Below are 19550 nucleotides of genomic sequence, written 5' to 3'. Positions count from 1 at the left end.
GTGGCTAGCCAACTAAGTATTTGAACAAAGAGGCAAAATCAGTGGCATCACATGCAGCCGCCCAGCAACAGCCTGAAGAGATGGAATCTCCTCTCTTACTTGGTTCCTAAGCTTTCTCTCTATGGAACTCTAGCAGCCATTTAGAACTAGTTTAGAGGACTGGCTTTTTTTGTCTCTCCAGACTATTCCCAATTACAGCTTCACTTCTGGTTTTAAAGCCCTAAAAACTCTATAGGAAACAAAGGCTAGAGAATTATGAATTGGACACGCTGAGTACCAAAAAGTAATGCAAAGGAGGAAATCTTTCTGCACTGGCAGAGCAGAACAAATTGACTTACAAGCTGTTCATTCCAAACACTGCTAACCAGGGTACTTTTCAAATCCCAGAATTAATACCAAAGTGGTGAGAATAAAACTAGGGGCCTTTCCCGATAGCAGGACAGGCATGAGACTTCCTGAATAAATCAACAGACAAATGAATAAACAAATCTAATGGGAGGATATTTGATTTTAACTCAGACATCCTATAAAATCCTATAGATTAAAGCCAGCTGTGGTTGACTGTTGTGCTCTACAAGTATAAATGAAGAAGCATCTTACAGAAAGGGATCTAAAGCAGAGTTCAACATTCAAAAGGTCTTAGAGAGGTACGGAAGGAGCATGGGAGTCAGTACACTATCTGATATCATAGAAATGAAGGTATCAAGAACAACAGTAATTTTGATTGCTTTATTAAAATGTTCCTCATAGAATTCTTTACAAAAACATTCCTAAAAAAGTCATTCAACAAATATCAAGACCTTCTATGTATAGGACATTGACGGAAAAAGCAAAGGAATCTGTGTTCCTGATCCTTAATACAACTCAAAAATATGTAAAATTCGGAAAGGTCAGTTCAAAAGCTTAAATTTTACATCACTTACAATTTCAATAATGCTGAAATTTTAATTTAGTATTGTGCTTATAGTGCTATCCTTATATTTTGTTCATAAAAACAAAAGTCCATCATTCCCTGCTATATAAAATATTCGTGTTCATATTTTAGAGATATATTTATATAAATATATTTATATAAAACAAAATCTTCTGAGTTGCAGATAAATAAAAAAATCTTAAAGAAACCAAAACACTATCAAAGTTAAAATTATAATACATTTCATCCATTAATTCTAGTCTAAGTTTAGACAGAATTTTAGATCTTCTTCATGAAAGAAATGTACGAACTGTACCCTTGATTGTACCTCTACAAATAGGGCATTTTCTTAGAGAAGGGGCACAGTCTTTGCAAACTACCAGATGACCACAAGGAATAAACACTATGGACACTTCTTTGTCCATACACACTTTACATGTTCTTTCTTCTTGTAGTCTCCTCAATTGTTCTTCTATTGGTAAATCTAAGAAGAGAGAAAAAGTATTAATAAAAGGCAATTTGCTGCTTCTCCTCCAATGAAAAGCCAAGAAAATAAAAAACAATGTTTTCTTCTGGTTTAAATTATTAATATTTTACCTGAAACATTTTCTGTAGGAATGTATTTTATGTCTTGTTGCACTAAGGGAGCAAAAGCAAAAGCATTACTATTACAAATAAGGTTAACAATATTTAGTCACAGAATATGTATTTTTAAACTAACAGTTTGGACTCTGCCCAAACACTATAAATAATTTTCAAAATGTCAAGGCAATGAAAGCCTTCTATCTTTTTGTACAATTACTAGCTTACAAATTAGGTTAAATTATTTTCGTAATCACAAATTATTAATACGAGCATATTTTCAATTGACCTAGAAAGTTTCAAAAGTAATTTTTCAGCACTCACCAAATAAACGCTTGTATAACATGGGATCAATTTCTTGTAGAGAGTTTTTGAATACGGTGGCTGCAAAATTTCCTTTCACTAAAATAGTATCAATCAGGTCTCTTGCTTGTAAAGATGTTTGTGTTTTCTGTTTAATAACATCATGGTCTTGTTCACTAATCACCCTGGCAGTTAGGAGACTATCCAGAATTGGAAGCACACAAGTCAAATGTTGAAAAAGTGCCATTCTATTCTTCCGGATTAATGACAGGTCATCTTTATAGAAAAGAACACAAACATAATCACATTCAAACTCTGCCCGCAAACTTCCTTCCACATATACACATATAACTGAATGAAAACAACCATAATTCAGTATCAGTTAGCACAGAAGCTGATTGCTAGCTTGGCAGTACCAAAGTAGAAAATAACTCTATTTATAATAAGAACTAATGCTGAGCACTGTGGTAGGCACTTCATATGTATTAACTCATTTCATCTTTACAACAGCCCAGCTCAGTCAGTAAAGAATCTGCCTGCAATGCAGGAGACCCTGGTTTGATTCCTGGGTCGGGAAGATCTGCTGGAGAAGGGATAATACCCACTCCAGTATTCTTGGGCTTCTCTTGTGGCTCAGCTAGTAAAGAATCCGTTTGCAATGCAGGAGACCTGTATTCGATCCCTGGCTTGGGAAGATCCCCTGGAGAAGGGAATGGACACCCACTCCAGTATTCTGGTCTGAAGAATTCCACGGACTGTATGGAATTTCCATGGAGCTGCAAAGAGTCGGACATGACTGAGCGACTTTCACTTTCACTAGTGTCCTTATTGGAGAAGGCAGTGGCACCCCACTCCAGTACTCTTGCCTGGAAAATCCCATGGACAGAGGAGCCTGGTAGGCTGCAGTCCATGGGGTCGCTAAGAGTTGGACACGACTGAGCGACTTCACTTTCACTTTTCACTTTCATGCATTGGAGAAGAAATGGCAACCCACTCCAGTGTTCTTGCCTGGAGAATCCCAGGGACGGGGGAGCCTGGTGGGCTGCCGACTATGGGGTCGCACAGAGTCAGACACGACTGAAGCGACTTAGCAGCAACAGCAGCAATGTCCTTATTTAGTGGATAAGAAAACAGAGGCACAATGAGGTAAATAAATTGCTAGAGTATATAAAACTAGGCAACTTGGTGTCATAATCTCTGCTTTCAACAATTCTGCAATACTGCTAATCTTTAACCTAAATAAACCTTAGAGCCAAATGAAATTGAAATTTCAATCCAATCTAGTCCAAGTGGGAAAGGCAAAATCAAGAGAATTAAAATGACAGATTTGTTTCTTAAATTATCAGTCACCCATAAAACTTAAAATTCCATTTAATTATTATTTCCCCAAATTATACATGGTATCAATCATTAGCTCAATATTTTATAACAATGGGGAAAAGGCACTAACAACATTTTGAAAAAGAAATCCTACTTGTCAAACCTTCCTGTGCTATAGGATCACTATATTCTCCTTAAAAATCTAGATTTTGTATCTACTAGTAAAATATTTTATACTTGAAACTCTGCAATTGCATTATCTTTATGGAATATGACTTATGAATCCAGGTTCGTTAATTAACTATCATATAGTTTTACCATGATCCATTAAGCTTTACTATAAAATAAAAAGAGAAATTGAGTTGTCTAAAGAAGGATTATTTGACTGGAGATGATTGATAGATTTTAGAAATTCTGACTCTATCAAATAGGACACGTAAATAAAACCATTTAACAAGGAACATCGTTTAACTAGTGCCTAGTCAGATGGTCCAGGCTCAAGATACACATTTTGAAGAGGACTGAAGCTCTGAAAATAAATGAGAAAACGAACAGAACCGTGTCTGGGTAAAAAGTCAATGTTCCACACATACCTGCTGAACAAATGAACAATCAAGGCTCAGCAATTTAAAGAGCAGTTGGAACAAAGAAATTTGAAGTAGATTACAGCAGAGGGATGGAAGAATCAGAATTTACTATATTGTTAAGTAATTTATTATTAAGAAGTAGTGATATATTAGAAAATTAAAATATAATTTTATATTGAATTATATTCATTTTAAAGTTTTTTATTTATCTAATTATATTTTACTTAAACTAATAAGTTCTCTGAAATTCTTAAGATTTCCAGAATAAGACTGCTACTGACTGAGGAAAATGGTCTCACTTCAAAGTCATAGGCTATATTATAGCTTATAAGAAAGTAAAAACTTGAATATACCTTTTATTCTTTTATTCTGGAAAAAAATATCCTAAGTTGCCTCTTTAAGTGCACATTTGTAAAGAAATCACCCACGTACCATTCTCGGAAACTAGAAATTAATTAGTAACACAAATGTAAGAATTTTCACTGTCATTTAAAAAATATTTCTTGGGCACAGGCTGTGCAGACACATGAAAGTTATACCGTTTGTTGACTTGGAGTTATCTCTGGAAATTGTTGATTTTTTTTTAAGAAAAATAAGCATTTTATAGCTGGATGGCTTTAGACTTCATAGAGTTTTTAAACAGTTGTGGAGATGAGTGTTCTCTTCTTTGAGCAGTTGTTCACTGACAACCAGTGGTAAGAATGTGACAACTACAGGAAGAATTTGGCAAGGCTGGGCAAACCTGGACTATACTACTGCTGTACTGGTGACATGTACAACTGAATAAGTAAGTCACACTTTGGTAAACAGAGGATGCTATATCACCATGATACAGCATGGTATGTCTGTCTGGGTTGGCCAGGGGTAGATTTACCCAGGAATGGAGTGGACAATCTCACAGTCAACTATCCTGGGAGGAAAGAGGTCTCAGAGGGCCATGAACCAGGGCAGGGGTGCAAACCTTTCTCATTCTGGGCTTTGTGGGTATTTGTGGGACTCCTGACAAATCTGTACACAGGTCAAGAAGCAACAGTTAGAACTGGACATGAACAACAGACTGGATCCAAACTGGGAAAGGAGTACATCAAGGCTGTATATTGTCACCCTGCTTATTTAACTTATATGCAGAGTACGTCATGAGAAATGCTGGGCTGGAGGAAGCACAAGCTGGAATCAAGATTGCCAGGAGAAATATCAATAACCTCAGATATGCAGATGACACCACCCTTATGGCAGAAAGTGAAGAGGAACTCAAAAGCCTCTTGATGAAAGTGAAAGAGGAGAGTGAAAAAGTTAGCTTAAAGCTCAACATTCAGAAAACTAAGATCATGACATCTGGTCCCATCACTTCATGGCAAATAGATGGGGAAACAATAGAAACAGTGACAGACTTGATTTTGGGGGGCTCTAAAATCACTGCAGATGGTGATTGCAGCCATGAAATTAAAAGACACTTGCTCCTTGGAAGAAAAGCTATGACCAACCTAGCCAGCATATTAAAAAGCTGACATTACTTTGCCAACAAAGGTCCGTCTAGTCAAACCTAGGGTTTTTCCAGTCGTCATGTATGGATGTGAGAGTTGGATTATAAAGAAAGCTGAGCACCGAAGAATTGATGCTTTTGAACTGTGGTGTTGGAGAAGACTCTTGAGAATCCCTTGGACAGCAGGGAGATCCAACGAGTCCATCCTAAAGGAAATCAGTCCTGAATATTCATTGGAAGGACTGATGCTGAAGCTGAAACTCCAATCCTTTGGCCACCTGATGCGAAGGACTCATTTGAAAGGACCCTGATGCTGGGAAAGATTGAAGGTGGGAGAAGGGGACGACAGAGGAAGAGATGGGTGGATGGCATCACTGACTCAATGGAATTGAGTTTGAGTAAGCTCTGGAAGTTGGTGATGGACAGGGAAGCCTGGCATGCTGCAGTCCATGGGGTCACAAAGAATCAGACATGACTGAGTGACTGAATGAACTGAACTGAGCCTTGCTTGGGACTTTCCTAGTCATTTGTGTAAACTGGTCAGAGCTACACAGAGATCAATCAGGAGCTAGGCAGAGAGATTCATGAGGATGGGTTTAGGGGCACCAAAAGAGCACACATACAGTTATAGCTATCAACTGCCATGTGTGATATAATGTCCTTCCATGATCCCTAAATCTTCGGTAAGAGCTTAAGAGTTGTATTCTGTTTTCAGCTGTGTTGAAAAGACTCTTGGATCTGGTCCATGCTTGAGAAAGAGTGGCCAAGGAGGGATCAACATTTCTCTGTCCAGGCCAAAGTGATGATGGAAGCAGAGCAACCAGATGAGAATGAACATGCTGAGAGGAGAGAGTTTTTTGAAGAGCAACAGAGCAGAGCTAACAAGAAGACATGGCTAGCATGGAAGGTCACAGGCAACTTGTCTTGAGAGAATGTGAAACAGTATTCCAGCACTCTTTTAAATAACAGAAAGACACTTCAAAGGGGAACTCAGATCTTGTGTGGGCAAATAGGAAACTTAATGATAACTTGCATATTACTTTACAGTCACAGGTTGAGAAACACTGTTATGCTACTATTAATAGTTGTCCCTGATCCCACCCCAATTTACAGTGAAGAGGACAGAGTAACTAGTCCGAGATAAAAAATGTGCCGTGGGCTTCCCTGGTGGTCCAGTGGTTAAGAATCCATCTTGCAATGCAGAGGACACTGGTTCAATCCCTGGTCTGGGAAGACTGAACATACCAAGAAGCAATTAACCCTGTACACCGCAACAACTAAGCATGCGCTCTAAAGCTTGAGAGCTGCAACTGCTGAAGCTCGAGTGCCAGAGTCCGTGCTCCACAATTGGAGAAGGCATTGCAACGAGAAGCCGGGCACCACAACTAGAGAAAGCCCACGTGCAGCAAGGAAGACCCAGTGCAGCCAAAAATTTTTTAAAAAACAAAACATTCTTTTTAATGTGCCATGAATAATTATATACACAATCAATTATTCAGAGTAAAAATAGAAATTAAGCAAAGGCAGGAAAATTTGCTTTCACTCAATATATACAATTTCAATTTACTAATAAGCAACCAAATATAGTTTACTGTGAAGAAAGTTTTCAGAATTCAAACATAGAAGACTGAACACAAAATCCAATTGGATTAATGAGTATATTTTCAATAACATATACAGTGGCATCCTTATGGAAATAAAAACTGTAAATAAATATGTGTACCTGATTCTCTTTCCTCAGTTGCTCTTTCTTTCTCCTCTTCCCTTATTTCATCTTCCGCATTAAGTAAATCTAATACAAGATCACTGATGGTTTTATAATTCTCCCCAGTCATTAGGATTTTACTCTGAACTGTCTGCTTTACCAGCCTTCTACTAAAGCCCATTTCCAAAGCAGCGTTAACCACAGGTGTATTCATCATGACTGAATCTTCTGAATGGTTTTCTCCAGGTCCAAAATGAATAACTATATGAAATAATGAATTTAACACATTATGAGAGAGTCTGTATATTTTCTAAATTGTGATTTATTACAATATCAAAAATATAAGGCCCAGGAAATATGCAGGTACTATTTTTGTACTACCTTTCGTAAATTTAAAATAATGATATACATGTTCAGTCACTAAAATAGGAACACGGAAAGTTGTATTCAGATGCAAAATATGCCTTATCTAGCACAACTATAAGTGGGAGAACGAAATAGAATGTTGGTGCTGGTGGATCATCCCAACCAGCATTGAGATTCCTTTTTCCCCAAGTTGAATGAATAAATGAGCTTTCTAAATTAAATATGTTTTATATAATTTTGAAATAGGCCAATTGTCATCACTCATCTCTATTACTGCAGTGGCGTTCTACAACACTGTTCTTATCTATTTTATTCTCAATATTGTAATCAGAATGACTTTTTAAAAACACAAATCTGAATTTCCATAAATTCCATCAATTCCTTTGCCTTTAAGGTAACATTCAATTGTGCCTTATAAGATCTTACGCAATCTGGACCCTAACCCCTTCAGTCTCACTACTTGCCACTTACTCAATTGTCTTCCACCCCAGAAGTCACAAACTGACAGCTGCTGGTTCAAATTCTGCCTATTGTGCTGACTACTGTTAAGCCAGCCTGCTTCATTGATTCACCTGTTCACAAATCCTACTTCTATCCATACAAAAGTTTGTTCAGTTCTTCTAATATGCCTGTTCTCCTTTGTCACTTATGTCTTTCACGTGCTGTTCTCTCTGCCGAGAATATTCTTTTCTTCCATTTGTTATTTGGTTAACTTTTACTCTTCTGTTTGCTTCTGTGCTAAGACAATACTTCTTCTGGAAAGGCTTTTCTGATTCTCCAAGTCTGGGCTAATGTCCCATATGTGCTCTCCGAGCCCACTTTATTTTCTGCACCATTATCCTATCTGCGCATTTTCCTGTATCTTTTAGACTAGCAGCTCATGAGAACAGGTGTTACATTTATTCTGTTCTTTGTTTCTCAGAATAGCAGAAGCACAACAAATATTTATTGAATTTAACACTAGATAATGGAGAAGGGCTTATTCAAATATTGGCTCTATCACCTTTTAGGTTAAGGTGATAGGTTACTTAACCTCTCTGAGCCTCCAAGTCCTTACTGAAAAAAATGGGAATATTATTTTCTACTCTCTCCATTTCATAGAAATAATATGTATGCAATCTAATGTCATAGCGCATCTGTTCCCACACTGGTCTGAAAACTGGATGTATGCAGTTTGTTAAAACTAGAGACAGTCAAGCCCCACTTTTAGATACTATGATTCAGTTCAGTAGGGTTAAAGTGAGACTAGAAATCTATATTTTTTGGAGTTCCTCAGGCAATTATGATATGCACTAAGGTTTGAAAAATATCAAGTGTATCTAAAAATTCATTGTAAATTATAAATAATAACATAAATGTATATTATGTAATTATCAGCTTTCAATCGTAACAGTAGCAAATGATTCTAATATTTAAATGTAGCAATTATTAGTATACATACTTGGTGACTCTGCATTTTCATCTTCTGGATTGTTTGAAGTAGATAACAGCTACAAAAAAATGTACATAAATTAAAATGTAAATTTTATCTTATTCACTGCAATAAAAATTAATCAAGAGACCTGTTCAATTTATTGCAAACTGACTTGTTTATTGGCAACATGGTCTTTTATGTCAAAAGTAGAATTTTATTTACATTCAACAGCAATTCTGTAGGCCATAAACTAGTAAGACTTTCTTCACATGTGTGTATGTATTAACAAATAAAACTCATTTTCATTAAGGCACAAAAAGGGTTATACCTTTTCAGTGATCTATAAGACAATCATTGTTTACCTATTATCCCAAGGATCTTCCATTTTCCGGGTGTTTCTTTGGGATAAGCTGGATCTAACATTAATTCCATTGACCATGGCTAGGAAGTGTTTGACCCTCAAGCTGTTCTATAAGTTCTTATTTGCTTTTCTGGGAAGATTGGAAAGAGCAATACAATTATCTTCCTCAAATCCTTTTAAGAAAAATTTATACAGTATAGCTCATCATCATGGTGACATAGAGTATAACTTAACTGCTACTACCTAGTCAATTGTTTTCCTCAAGTAGTTCAATTTATTACAACTTTATTATAGAGTAATATTCAGAAACATAACTTAAATATTATTTTTCAGAAGGTTTCTAATTTTGCATCTGCTATTATCCAAAGAATAGCACTCTCTACTATTTATTGACTATGCCAAAGCCTTTGACTGTGTGGATCACAATAAACTGTGGAAAATTCTGAAGGAGATGGGAATATCAGACCACCTGGCCTGCCTCTTGAGAAATGTGTATGCAGGTCAGGAAGCAACAGTTAGAACTGGACACAGAACAACAGACTGGTTCCAAATTGGGAAAGGAGTACGTCAAGTCTGCATATTGTCACCCTGCTTATTTAACTTATATGCAGAGTACAACATGAGAAGCGCTGAGCTGGAGGAAGCACAAGCTGGAATCAAGATTGCCAGGAGAAATATCAATAACCTCAGATATGCAGATGACACCACCCTTATGGCAGAAAGTGAATAAGAACTGAAGATGAAAGTGAAAGAGGAGAGTGAAAAAGTTGAGTTAAAGCTCAACATTCAGAAAACTAAGATTATGGCATCTGGTCCCATCACTTCATGGCAAATAGATGGTGAAACAGTGGAAATAGTGACAGACTTTATTTTTCTGGGCTCCAAAATCACTGCAGATGGTGATTGCAGTCATGAAATTAAAAGACGCTTACTCCTTGGAAGGAAAGTTATGACCAACCTAGACAGCATATTAAAAAGCAAAGACATCACTTTGTCAACAAAGGTCAGTCTAGTCAAGGCTATGGTTTTTCCAGTAGTCATGTATGGATGTGAGAGTTGGACTATAAAGAAAGCTGAGCATCGCAGAATTGATGCTTTTGAACTGTGGTGCTGGAGAAGACTCTTGAGAGTTCCCTGGACTGCAAGGATATCCAACCAGTCCATCCTAAAGGAGATCAGTCCTGGGTGTTCATTGGAAGGACTGATGTTGAAGCTGAAACTCCAATGCTTTGGCCACCTGATGCAAAGAGCTGACTCATTTGAAAAGACCCTGATCTGGGAAAGATTGAGGGCAGGAGGAGAAGGGGACAACAGAGGATGAGATGGTTGGATGGCATCACCGACTCAGTGGACATGGGTTTGGGTAAACTCCGGGAGTTGGTGATGGACTGGGAGGCCTGGTATGCTGTGGTTCATGAGGTCGCAAAGAGTTGGACACGACTGAGCAACTGAACTGAACTGAGCACTCTCTAAGATCATGCTGGGTGTTGAAAAAAGAAAGTATATTTTTAAAGTGATTCTTGTCTTTTCACTAAAAGTTACTCTCTGTAATTATCAGAAAGTCAATTGAACAAATGATTTTAAAAAACTGTCCCTTACCTGTTCAAGTAGATGAGGGTAACTGGCTTGAACTCGACTAATGAACTCTTGTCCTTTAATCTGTATTAAGTATTCACATCTAAAATGTAAACAAAATTAAATCTGGTTATTTATATTTAAACAAATTTAAATCTGGTTATTTTAATCTGGCCATTTGTAGCCTGGTAAATATTTCAAATGAACATAAGCATAATTATAACTACTTGACTATTCATTTAGCATATAGGAAGTGGTAAGAGATGCTGCAGTCCAAAGCAAGATATCATCAAGAGGAAGGCTGTAATTGGTAATCAGCCAAGGCTGAGGCAGGCAGAGGTCATAAGGCTCTCAAGTCTACTGAGAAAAGCAAGGCTGTCTCCACTCCAAGTTCCCAGCTGCTCTCTTTAACTGTTCTAAGATTCCTAAAAACACTCGGAACACTAACAACAAGGAGACAAGGTAGAAAGTTCCCTAATAAATGATACTGTTCATACATAAGGTATGTATGTATGGATGGATGGATGTTTAAAAGCTGAAAATACACAAAGAGAAAGAATTAGGAAGATGAGCACATTTTCTAGTACGTCAGACATTTACAAGTTTGGCAGTTCCTAGATAATATATATCCACTGTCAAATTTAAGAACAAAATTCAAAGCAAAATTATCAGTTCTTTATATACTCACAAAATTACCACAATAGAAAGCTAGCAGCACTTTTTAAAAATGTCTATGTTTTTTAAAGGTATTCTTTTTAATCTTCATAATTTTTGAAATCTGAAATATTTGGGGAGTGCAAAGATGCTATAAGGGAAGACCAGTATTACAAACACATAATATAAACATTTAGTAATCAACATTAACAAATATTAGGAGTGTTGACCATGAAAAATATAATTAAAGGCTACCTGATTTTAATTTAAAAAGGAATGAAAAGAAGCATGGAATAATCGAAAGACATGACAGCAAAATGCTATGCAGTGACCAAAACAGATGAAATGGATCTATAATTACCCTGATGACTCTGTTTCATATTGCAATCAGCCTGGTACTTCTGATCTCCTTCATCCACCTTTTTTTCTCTTTTTATCCAAAGCACTTATTATATTCCAACATGCTATATAACTTATTTATTAAGCTTGTATTAACTGTGTGATCGGTCCTGCTATAAGTTTAGCATATGAGACCAGGAGTTTTGATTTTGTTCAACCAAGTATATTAAATATATACAACAATGCCTGGTAATAGGTAATTAATATTATTGAGTGTTGAATAAATGGAAATATGTTCAAGACATAATGTTGACTGAAAAGTTTCAAAATAGTACATATTTCTAATTTATATAAAATTTTATACATTTGAGATGTCTCTGGAGGGATGTTCATGAAAATGGTTAACTGTGGTCATCTTTAGGTGGTGAGATTTCTTGACATTTAAATTTTTTCTCTCTGTACTTTCCTATAATGTGTGACTTGGGTTTATAATGAGCATGTTACTTTAATATATACATATTTATATTAATTACACACACAAAGAAATCCTGAACTATTTATCTTAAATTTCCACCAAAACTTTTTAAGCAGTTATTTTTCTAAGTAAGCCTCCCTAAATTTATTCACAAATGTATTTTTGAAACAAAGGCAGACTAAAGTAACAGCTGATTAAGTTACACACATAAAACTCATCTTACACACATGTGCATAGAAAATCTCAAAACAATTACCGTGGAAACCACTTGGCATGTTCCACCCATGGATCATCTTCAGATTCCCAACACCTCAGTCCACCATCACAGCAAAAGCATTTCACATCATCACTGTGACCTAAAATTAATTTTGGACCAAAACTTATGAATCCATATAATTTTACCACTAAAATGTATAAGATAAACACGTTGAATATTTTTTTAATTATCAGATTAAGCTTCTTACCCACATAATAAAAACCTGCGCTTGCAAGCTGCTCAGGATGAACTGGAACACTAGAGGGCCAGCTGCAGAACGTTTTAATGCGAGCTGCATATGTCTGCATGCTCAGATTAGAAGCAGTGTACCTTGAAGTGCCTTGGAGCTGATTTCCTAAAAACGGACAGCGGGGGAAATGTCTCAGGTGTTCTGACATAGCATCATCCTTCGGTTCCCAATTGCTCAATGTTCCACCACAGGCAAAGCAAGCCACTCTGTCTCCAGGTCCTATGTAGTAAAAGCCTGCTTTTGCCAGGTCTGTTGGTGACAGAAAAGTCAACGGCCACATCTGGAAGGTAAGTAATCTGGCTTTTTCAGTATTCATTGCACAAGGGTAGGAACTTATCCTCAAGGCAGAAAAATCTTGATTTGGTCCAGAGTTTAAAAGATTTGATGGAAAGCTTGAATAAGAGCCACTGAAGTAGCCACTGTTTTCCAAACTGGGAAGTAGTGAATGCGTGGAATTTGTTAATGAAGAAGGAAAAGTAGGCTGAGAAGCAGCTCCTGAAACGTTAATTGAATTTAGATTCTGAACAAAGCTACAGCTAGGATACAACTTTTTATGCTTCTCAATAGGATTGTCTCCTTGTTTCCAGTTATCCAGCATCAGTCCACAACAGAAGCATTTGACCTTGTCATTCACACCAGTGTAATAAAAACCAGCACGAGCAAGACTCCTTTCTGAGACAGGAACACCGGCAGGGAAAGCTGAATATGTTGACATTCGGTAGAGCTCACATGAAAAGTCATACTTCAGTTCAAACATGTTGGCACTCTTCATCAAATTTGATAAGAATACACTATTTTCTACTATGTTCATAATGAAATGGATGGGGAGGAAAAGGGACTAGTCTTTCTCTGGGGAGGTAGTTTTGTGCATGACTTTTGATTTTTAGTCATTTTAGTACTAGGCTGAACACTTAGAACGGGAAATCTTTTTTTTTCTTCTATGAATTTAGGATTACAGCATGGCAAGATTCTATATCCTATACTGATACATTTTAAGGGACAATTATGTACAACTTGCACCTCTGCATACTCTTGATATATACAATGTAAACATGATGCTACACAGTACCTTGTGATGAAAATTAAAACCTTCATAAAAATGTACAATGCATTAGGTCATCAAGATGCCATTTTGTGTCAGGTGTCTCCACAGGAAGGTCACCCTCTCCACTAGTATGCTTCAGTGACATTCAAGTCAGCCTGAAGATAAAATGTCTCACATAGTTTGTTCTGGCAGAAAGCTATGCTGCGTTAAGTGTCCCATATACACAAAAATATTCAAACTATACTTATTCTGCTTTTTTTAAATTGTGAAATTTTGGAGCCAAGGGAAAGAAAGTGTAAAACCTACCTAAGAATGGATTATTATATTTCACTGATTCTAAGGCGCATGTTTCAATATCTCTATTATGGAGAGGTATCTTACAATCAATGGCATATCACATTTTAATTAACAGGATTTTTATTTCTAGGAGGTACATAAAACAATGGCATGCTTTACAAATGATGACATCTTATATTCAGTGAAATATAGTATATCCTAAATCTTGCTCAAATTAATTAATTTTTCTTCCTACAACCATTTTAATAGGGAGAAGAAAACAATCCAAAATTTTCTTCCAGATGAAGAACTTAAGTAGTAACAGAACTGGCTCACAGATCTTAAGACGTGGTTTCAAGATTTAATTACTTCCATAGATAGGTACCTGACTGCTAAGTCATAGTGATGCCTCTAGATCTTAGCAAATTAAACATTCCATTTCAAATAAACTATCAGAGATGAGTATATTTGCTCATTTGATCTCTTAGGCTCAGCTGCATGCTGTTGAAAGCCAACATCAAATCTCCTGATTATGAATTTATTTTTAAAAACAGTCAAAAGTCAGAGTGCTGAGTCTCCAAGCTAAGATGGATAATAAATTTTAAACAAACAAACAAAAAACAGATGGATTAAAAAAATTTGGTTTTGGTCAGAAACTATTTCACAGATAGCATACCTTGAGCCAGAATTTATCTTGACAAAACATAATAAATTTACTTTGTCACAATCCACTTCTTTTGAACAACAGAGACCTCAAAATTCAGAATTTCTCAATTAAAACTAGCTACCAGTAGGCAGGACTACATCAGTAGTATCAGTAATAACCAGTAAACAAGTCATCATGGTTCTTCTAGAAGTGATTTGCAAGCATGTTTCCTGGGTCTCATATATATTGAGGCTTTTTACTGCAGACTTCAATGCTTTCTTTCCAGGTGGCATCAGAAATAGCAGTGATTATTTCCCTCAAAGGTGAATTATTCTGTTTAACTTCAGTATTCCTTTCATTAGTCAATAATTTTACACATTGTTATAAAATGTGTAATATTGTGTTATTTTAAAATATAAAACTCTTGGTGTTATTACTGTCTCTGTGTGGTGTTACCACTATCTCTGTGTTTCTTTCTGAAGTTTGTTCATTTACCAAAAGTAACCATCCACCCATCACTCTCATTCTAATTATTCTCAGAGATAACAACCCATTTGAACAAACTAAATTTTTGACTTTCAAAATATCAATAGGCTTAGAAATGGTTAATTTATTTACCAATCATCACGTTTATCTTTCATACTTACTCTTATTTTGTTGTACCTATCAAAAAGTTTTGGTTTTGACATTTCTTTGTCACTGAAGAAATCTTTTAACATGCCAAAGGTTTTATATGCATATTTCTCTAACTTAGCAGAAGGCTGAATATTAATTCTTTGTTCTAGATAACCGTCATTCATTTTTAAATCTTTACCAAACACAGGTACAAGTTTTTCTATTCTACACAGCAGCCAGTACGAAACTGCCTGGCCAACTCTGAAAAAAAGTACTTCAACAATTTGTCTCGACTACAATCATTTCTTTATATTCACAAGTCAAATTCAGAATCAAACCTATTATTACTGTGTAATTATACCTCTTATAACTAGATTATATTTTTTAAATTAACATTCTTTGTATATAAAAAGTCCAGTTATCTACTTTGTTTATTCATGCACAAAACTACCTCCCTCAGATCAGACTAAGTCCCTTTTAAGAGTTTTAGGCCTCCATTTTCAGATGTTTTGATTTATAGAAAAAACTGAAAAAAAAAAATCTAGAAGAACAGTTCCTCTCTTTTGTAAAACCTGTTTAAAAAAAAAAAAAGACAGTTTTAAAAGTCAAATAATTCATAGATGTTACACCATGATCACTTTGTAAACATTTTTTCCAAAGCAGAGTAATAGTATTTACTGAATGTCTACCATATACAAGTTGGTGTGCTAGCCACTGTAGAGGCCAAAAAATCCCAGACGAAAACCAGAGGCCTCAGATTGGTGGCCAGCAGAGGTATTATGGCTGGCTTGCACAGAATTAGACTCCAGCATTTCATTAACTTTTTACTTTGAAATTAACTTATAAAGAGAGAAAATTCGTAAACATAAAGAGTTTTCACATATCCTGCACTCAACTTCCTCCAAATTAGCATCTTATAAAACCATAGTACAACTACAGAAACCAGGAAATTAACACTGAAACAGTGCTATTAATTAATCTGTATGCCTCATTTGAATTCCACCAGCCTTCCAAGTAAGATTTTTCCTGGAAAAATATCACTGTATTTTTTCAATGTTTTAGTTAATTACCAACACTTTTTGTAAGTAAGAGATTTCCAGACTTCCCCAGTGGTCAAGACTCCACACTTCCACTAAATGGGGCAAGGGTTCAGTCCCTGGACAGGGAATTAAGATCCTCCATGTTACGTGGAGGGGCCAAAAAAAAAAGTAAAAGATTTCCCATGACATTCTAGATCCCAATGCTCTCATAAAAATATCCAAAGATCTCACTGTGCCAGGCATATATTTCTGGATGGCAACAATAAGCTAGTGCTAAGCCATGGCTGCACCCTTTTGGGAGGGTTCATGCTCTCCCATTTGGCACTCTGATACAGAGATTCTTTTCCTTTATAGTTTATTACAAATGAGTAGTTTCCTGTGCTATACAGGAGGCCCTTGTTGATTTTATATATACAGAGAGAGTAGTGTGTATATGTCAATCCTATCTTGCTAATTTATCCCTCCCCCTTCTTCCTTTTTTGGTAGTGGTTTCTATGCCTGGGGAAAACCACTCTCAATATGAGTAACACCAATGGCTTCTTTCCCAAAACCAGTGGAATTTTTCACACCTGCCACTGGGGCCCACTTCCTCTAACAAATGTTCTAGTTCCTTGGCTTCTCTCTCGGAATTCCTCTTTCCTTTCTAGTGGTTACTTCTCAGATTGGCTCATCCCCAATCATGCCTCTTCTCACTCTTCACTTCTAGTGGGCAACCTCCCTGATGCCAGGGATATTGGATATGTCTTCCTCTTGGACACTTAGCACATCCAAGTCTCTGATACTGGACGTTAAGTGTGCCTTTTGTCTCTAGCTCAGTCTGTAAAGAATCAGCTTGCAATGCAGGAGACCCGGGTTCCATTCCTGGGTCAGGAAGATCCCCTGGAGAAAGAAATGGCAACCCATTCCAGTATTCTTGCCTGGAGAATCCCATGGATAGAAGACCCTGCCAGGTTACAGTCCATGGGGTCGCAAGAGTTGGACAGGACTTAGCAACTAAATCATCACCCCCTAGTCTGCAGTCTCCTTCACGGAACTGTGCAGCAGCTCTGTATCAATCCTCCTAGCCCCACATCCATCCCATCTGGCAAACAATGAAGACACTAAGAGTTTCTGTTGAGAAGTCAATGTCAGCAAACTTGACTGAGCCCCTCAAGGACCGCAGCACCCTCATTCGCATGGTATTAAGGACATCAATTTTACATTAATAACTACAAAGTCTGCTAAGTGATGGTTTAGTACAGGCTTTGGAGTCAGACATCTTGGGTTTCCAATACTCATCAGTGTCCCCGTACCAGAGGTGTGACCTTGGGCAAGTAAACCTCCCTGAGCCCAGAGTTTTCTCATTGTCAGTGGAGATAAATATGGCAACTGCTCCCTAGGACTGTGAAAAACCTGAAAGACACATACGAAGTCTTTTGAGAGAGCCTTTGAGTAGACTAGGTCTTAGAAACACCTAATGTTGGCAAAAAATAATGACAAAGTTAATATTACTCTTAGTTTGCTAAGCCGCTTCAGTCGTGTCCGACTCTGTGTGACCCCATGGACAGCAGCCCACCAGGCTCCTCTGTCCACAGGATTCTCCAGGCAAGAATACTGGAGTGGGGTGCCATTTCCTTTAGCATCAGGTAAATATCTCCAGCACTTTAATAACTAGATTAAGAGCACTACAGGATTTCCAGGCCTATTATCAGGAAAACACCAAAAATTTCTTTCCGCCACCACTTGGGAACACTCTTCCATCTGTTCATTAACGAAAGACTCTGCTGCTGCTAAGTCACTTCAGTCGTGTCCGACTCTGTGCGACCCCACAGACGGCAGCCCACCAGGCTCCCCCGTCCCTGGGACTCTCCAGGCAAGAACACTGGAGTGGGTTGCCATTTCCTTCTCCAATGCATGAAAGTGAAAAGTGAAAGGGAGTCGCTCGGTCGCGTCCGACTCTTCGCGATCCCATGGACTGCAGCCCACCAGGCTCCTCCATCCATGGGATTTTCCAGACAAGAGTACTGGAGTGGGGTGCCATTGCCTTCTCCATGAACGACTCTAAGTCCTTACTAAGGCCAAGCCATCTGGCACCGGCTGAGGCCAGTGATACCTCTTGGGCTTAGTCGCTCAGTCCAGTCGGCTCTGTGCGACCCCATGGGCTGCGGCCCGCCAGGCTCCTCTGTCCAAGGGATTCTCCAGCTGAGAACTCGGGAGTGGGTCGCCATGTCCTCCTGCAGTGATACCTTTCGGCCATCCATTAAACCAACTGTCAAACACCCCCCCCGCCCCGTCCACTGACTCACGGCAAAAGGAAAACAGGAACTGCACACCTGGCAGGAAGGCGGAAGGAAAGCGAGTGTCGGCGAAGCAGGGCCGGAGCCGGCGGCCCCTAGAGCTGAAGGGCAAGTCTGGGCGGCGGAGGCGGAGGCGGGGACCTGCCTGAGGAGACCGGCCTAAGGAGCGCGGCCGCGCCAGTCAGGGCCGCCCCGCTCGCACTCTGTTCCCGCGCCGGCTCGCGAGACCCGGGAAGAGCCACAGAGGCGGCCCCCGCCCGCGCAGCGTCCCCGGGGGTCGCGCGCACGCGCACGCTCACTCACCGCAGTCCTGGTCGCCGGCCTGCGGCCCGGCGCCGTGCGCGCCAGAAATGTGCCTGCCGAGACCTGGCAGGCGCCACCCGTCGCCCCCGCCGTTCGGGGCGGGCCGGAGGCTGCCGCGGCCTTTTAACCGTCTTCCCCACCCCCACCCCGCCCCGCCCCTTCCCCACCCACTCCTCGCTCCCCGCGTCCCGCACTCCTCCCAGCGGTTTGCTTGTGAGCTGGTGCTTTCCTCTGAAGTCTTAGGGGAACTCCAGCGGTAATAACCACACACACTTCCCCTTAATCAGTGGCCTGGCAGACCCACTCGGGGATTTCCATGACCCAGAAAGCGTGACTGTTTCTTAACCGGGGCGGATCTACGTGGCATTTACTGAAATACCTTTACTTCATTGTTCGTGGGTCAGAGGAAATCTTCATAATCTGTGAGGGGACAAGATGATCATTGGTCAGCCTGACTGGAAAAGGTGCATCTCCCCACGTAATAAAATATTAAACTTTGTGCAAGCTTTCTGATTTATTTTTACTTTTTGTTCTAATTGTAAAGCATAAGTGGAAATGTAGGGGTTTTGTTAAAAAAAAAATCACAAGATTCTCCTTTTCAATTTATTTTTAGTCTGAGAAAAAGGTTACCATATTAGTTTAGTGGGGAAAAAAATTGTTTTTTCTGGTTGATTGGTTATATTTATAACTAGGGTGGAGTTGGCTGTAAAACAAATTCCTCTTTGTAGGCTTCAGTTTCACAGGGGAGATGTCTGCCATGATAGCC

The 19550-nt window shown here is 38.5% G+C and overlaps 1 protein-coding gene across 3 annotated transcripts; it reads right to left on the bottom strand.

The window, feature by feature from the left end:
- On the bottom strand, positions 716–18890 carry BIRC3 (baculoviral IAP repeat containing 3). 3 transcript variants are annotated; one of them, XM_018059891.1, is made up of 9 exons: positions 18785–18890; positions 12542–15737; positions 12334–12433; positions 10634–10712; positions 8701–8749; positions 6912–7154; positions 1820–2074; positions 1511–1552; positions 716–1397 (listed from the first exon to the last, which is right to left on the bottom strand). In XM_018059891.1, exons 2-9 carry the CDS (start codon positions 13392–13394, stop codon positions 1204–1206), a joined length of 1815 nt encoding a protein of 604 aa, XP_017915380.1. In that variant the 5' UTR covers positions 13395–15737; positions 18785–18890; the 3' UTR covers positions 716–1203. The 3 variants fall into 3 exon arrangements, with proteins under 3 accessions (XP_017915380.1, XP_017915382.1, XP_017915381.1); XM_018059893.1 differs by lacking the exon at positions 18785–18890 and adding an exon at positions 18491–18726; XM_018059892.1 differs by lacking the exon at positions 18785–18890 and adding an exon at positions 18518–18726.

Source organism: Capra hircus, chromosome 15 (genome assembly GCF_001704415.2).
Source record: "Capra hircus breed San Clemente chromosome 15, ASM170441v1, whole genome shotgun sequence".
Classification (NCBI taxonomy): Eukaryota; Metazoa; Chordata; class Mammalia; order Artiodactyla; family Bovidae; genus Capra; species Capra hircus.
Note: the sequence above shows the minus strand (reverse complement) of the source record. Positions and strands in the feature narration are given on the sequence as shown.

Excerpts from the sequence above, each read along its gene's own strand:
- BIRC3 (XM_018059891.1), bottom strand. The coding sequence starts at position 13,394 with ATGAACATAGTAGAAAATAGTGTATTCTTATCAAATTTGATGAAGAGT. Across the intron at positions 10,713-12,333 it reads CATGCCAAGTGGTTTCCACG|ATGTGAATACTTAATACAGA; the intron begins GTAATTGTTTTG and ends TTTACATTTTAG. Across the intron at positions 1,553-1,819 it reads GTTATACAAGCGTTTATTTG|TGCAACAAGACATAAAATAC; the intron begins GTGAGTGCTGAA and ends TTGCTCCCTTAG.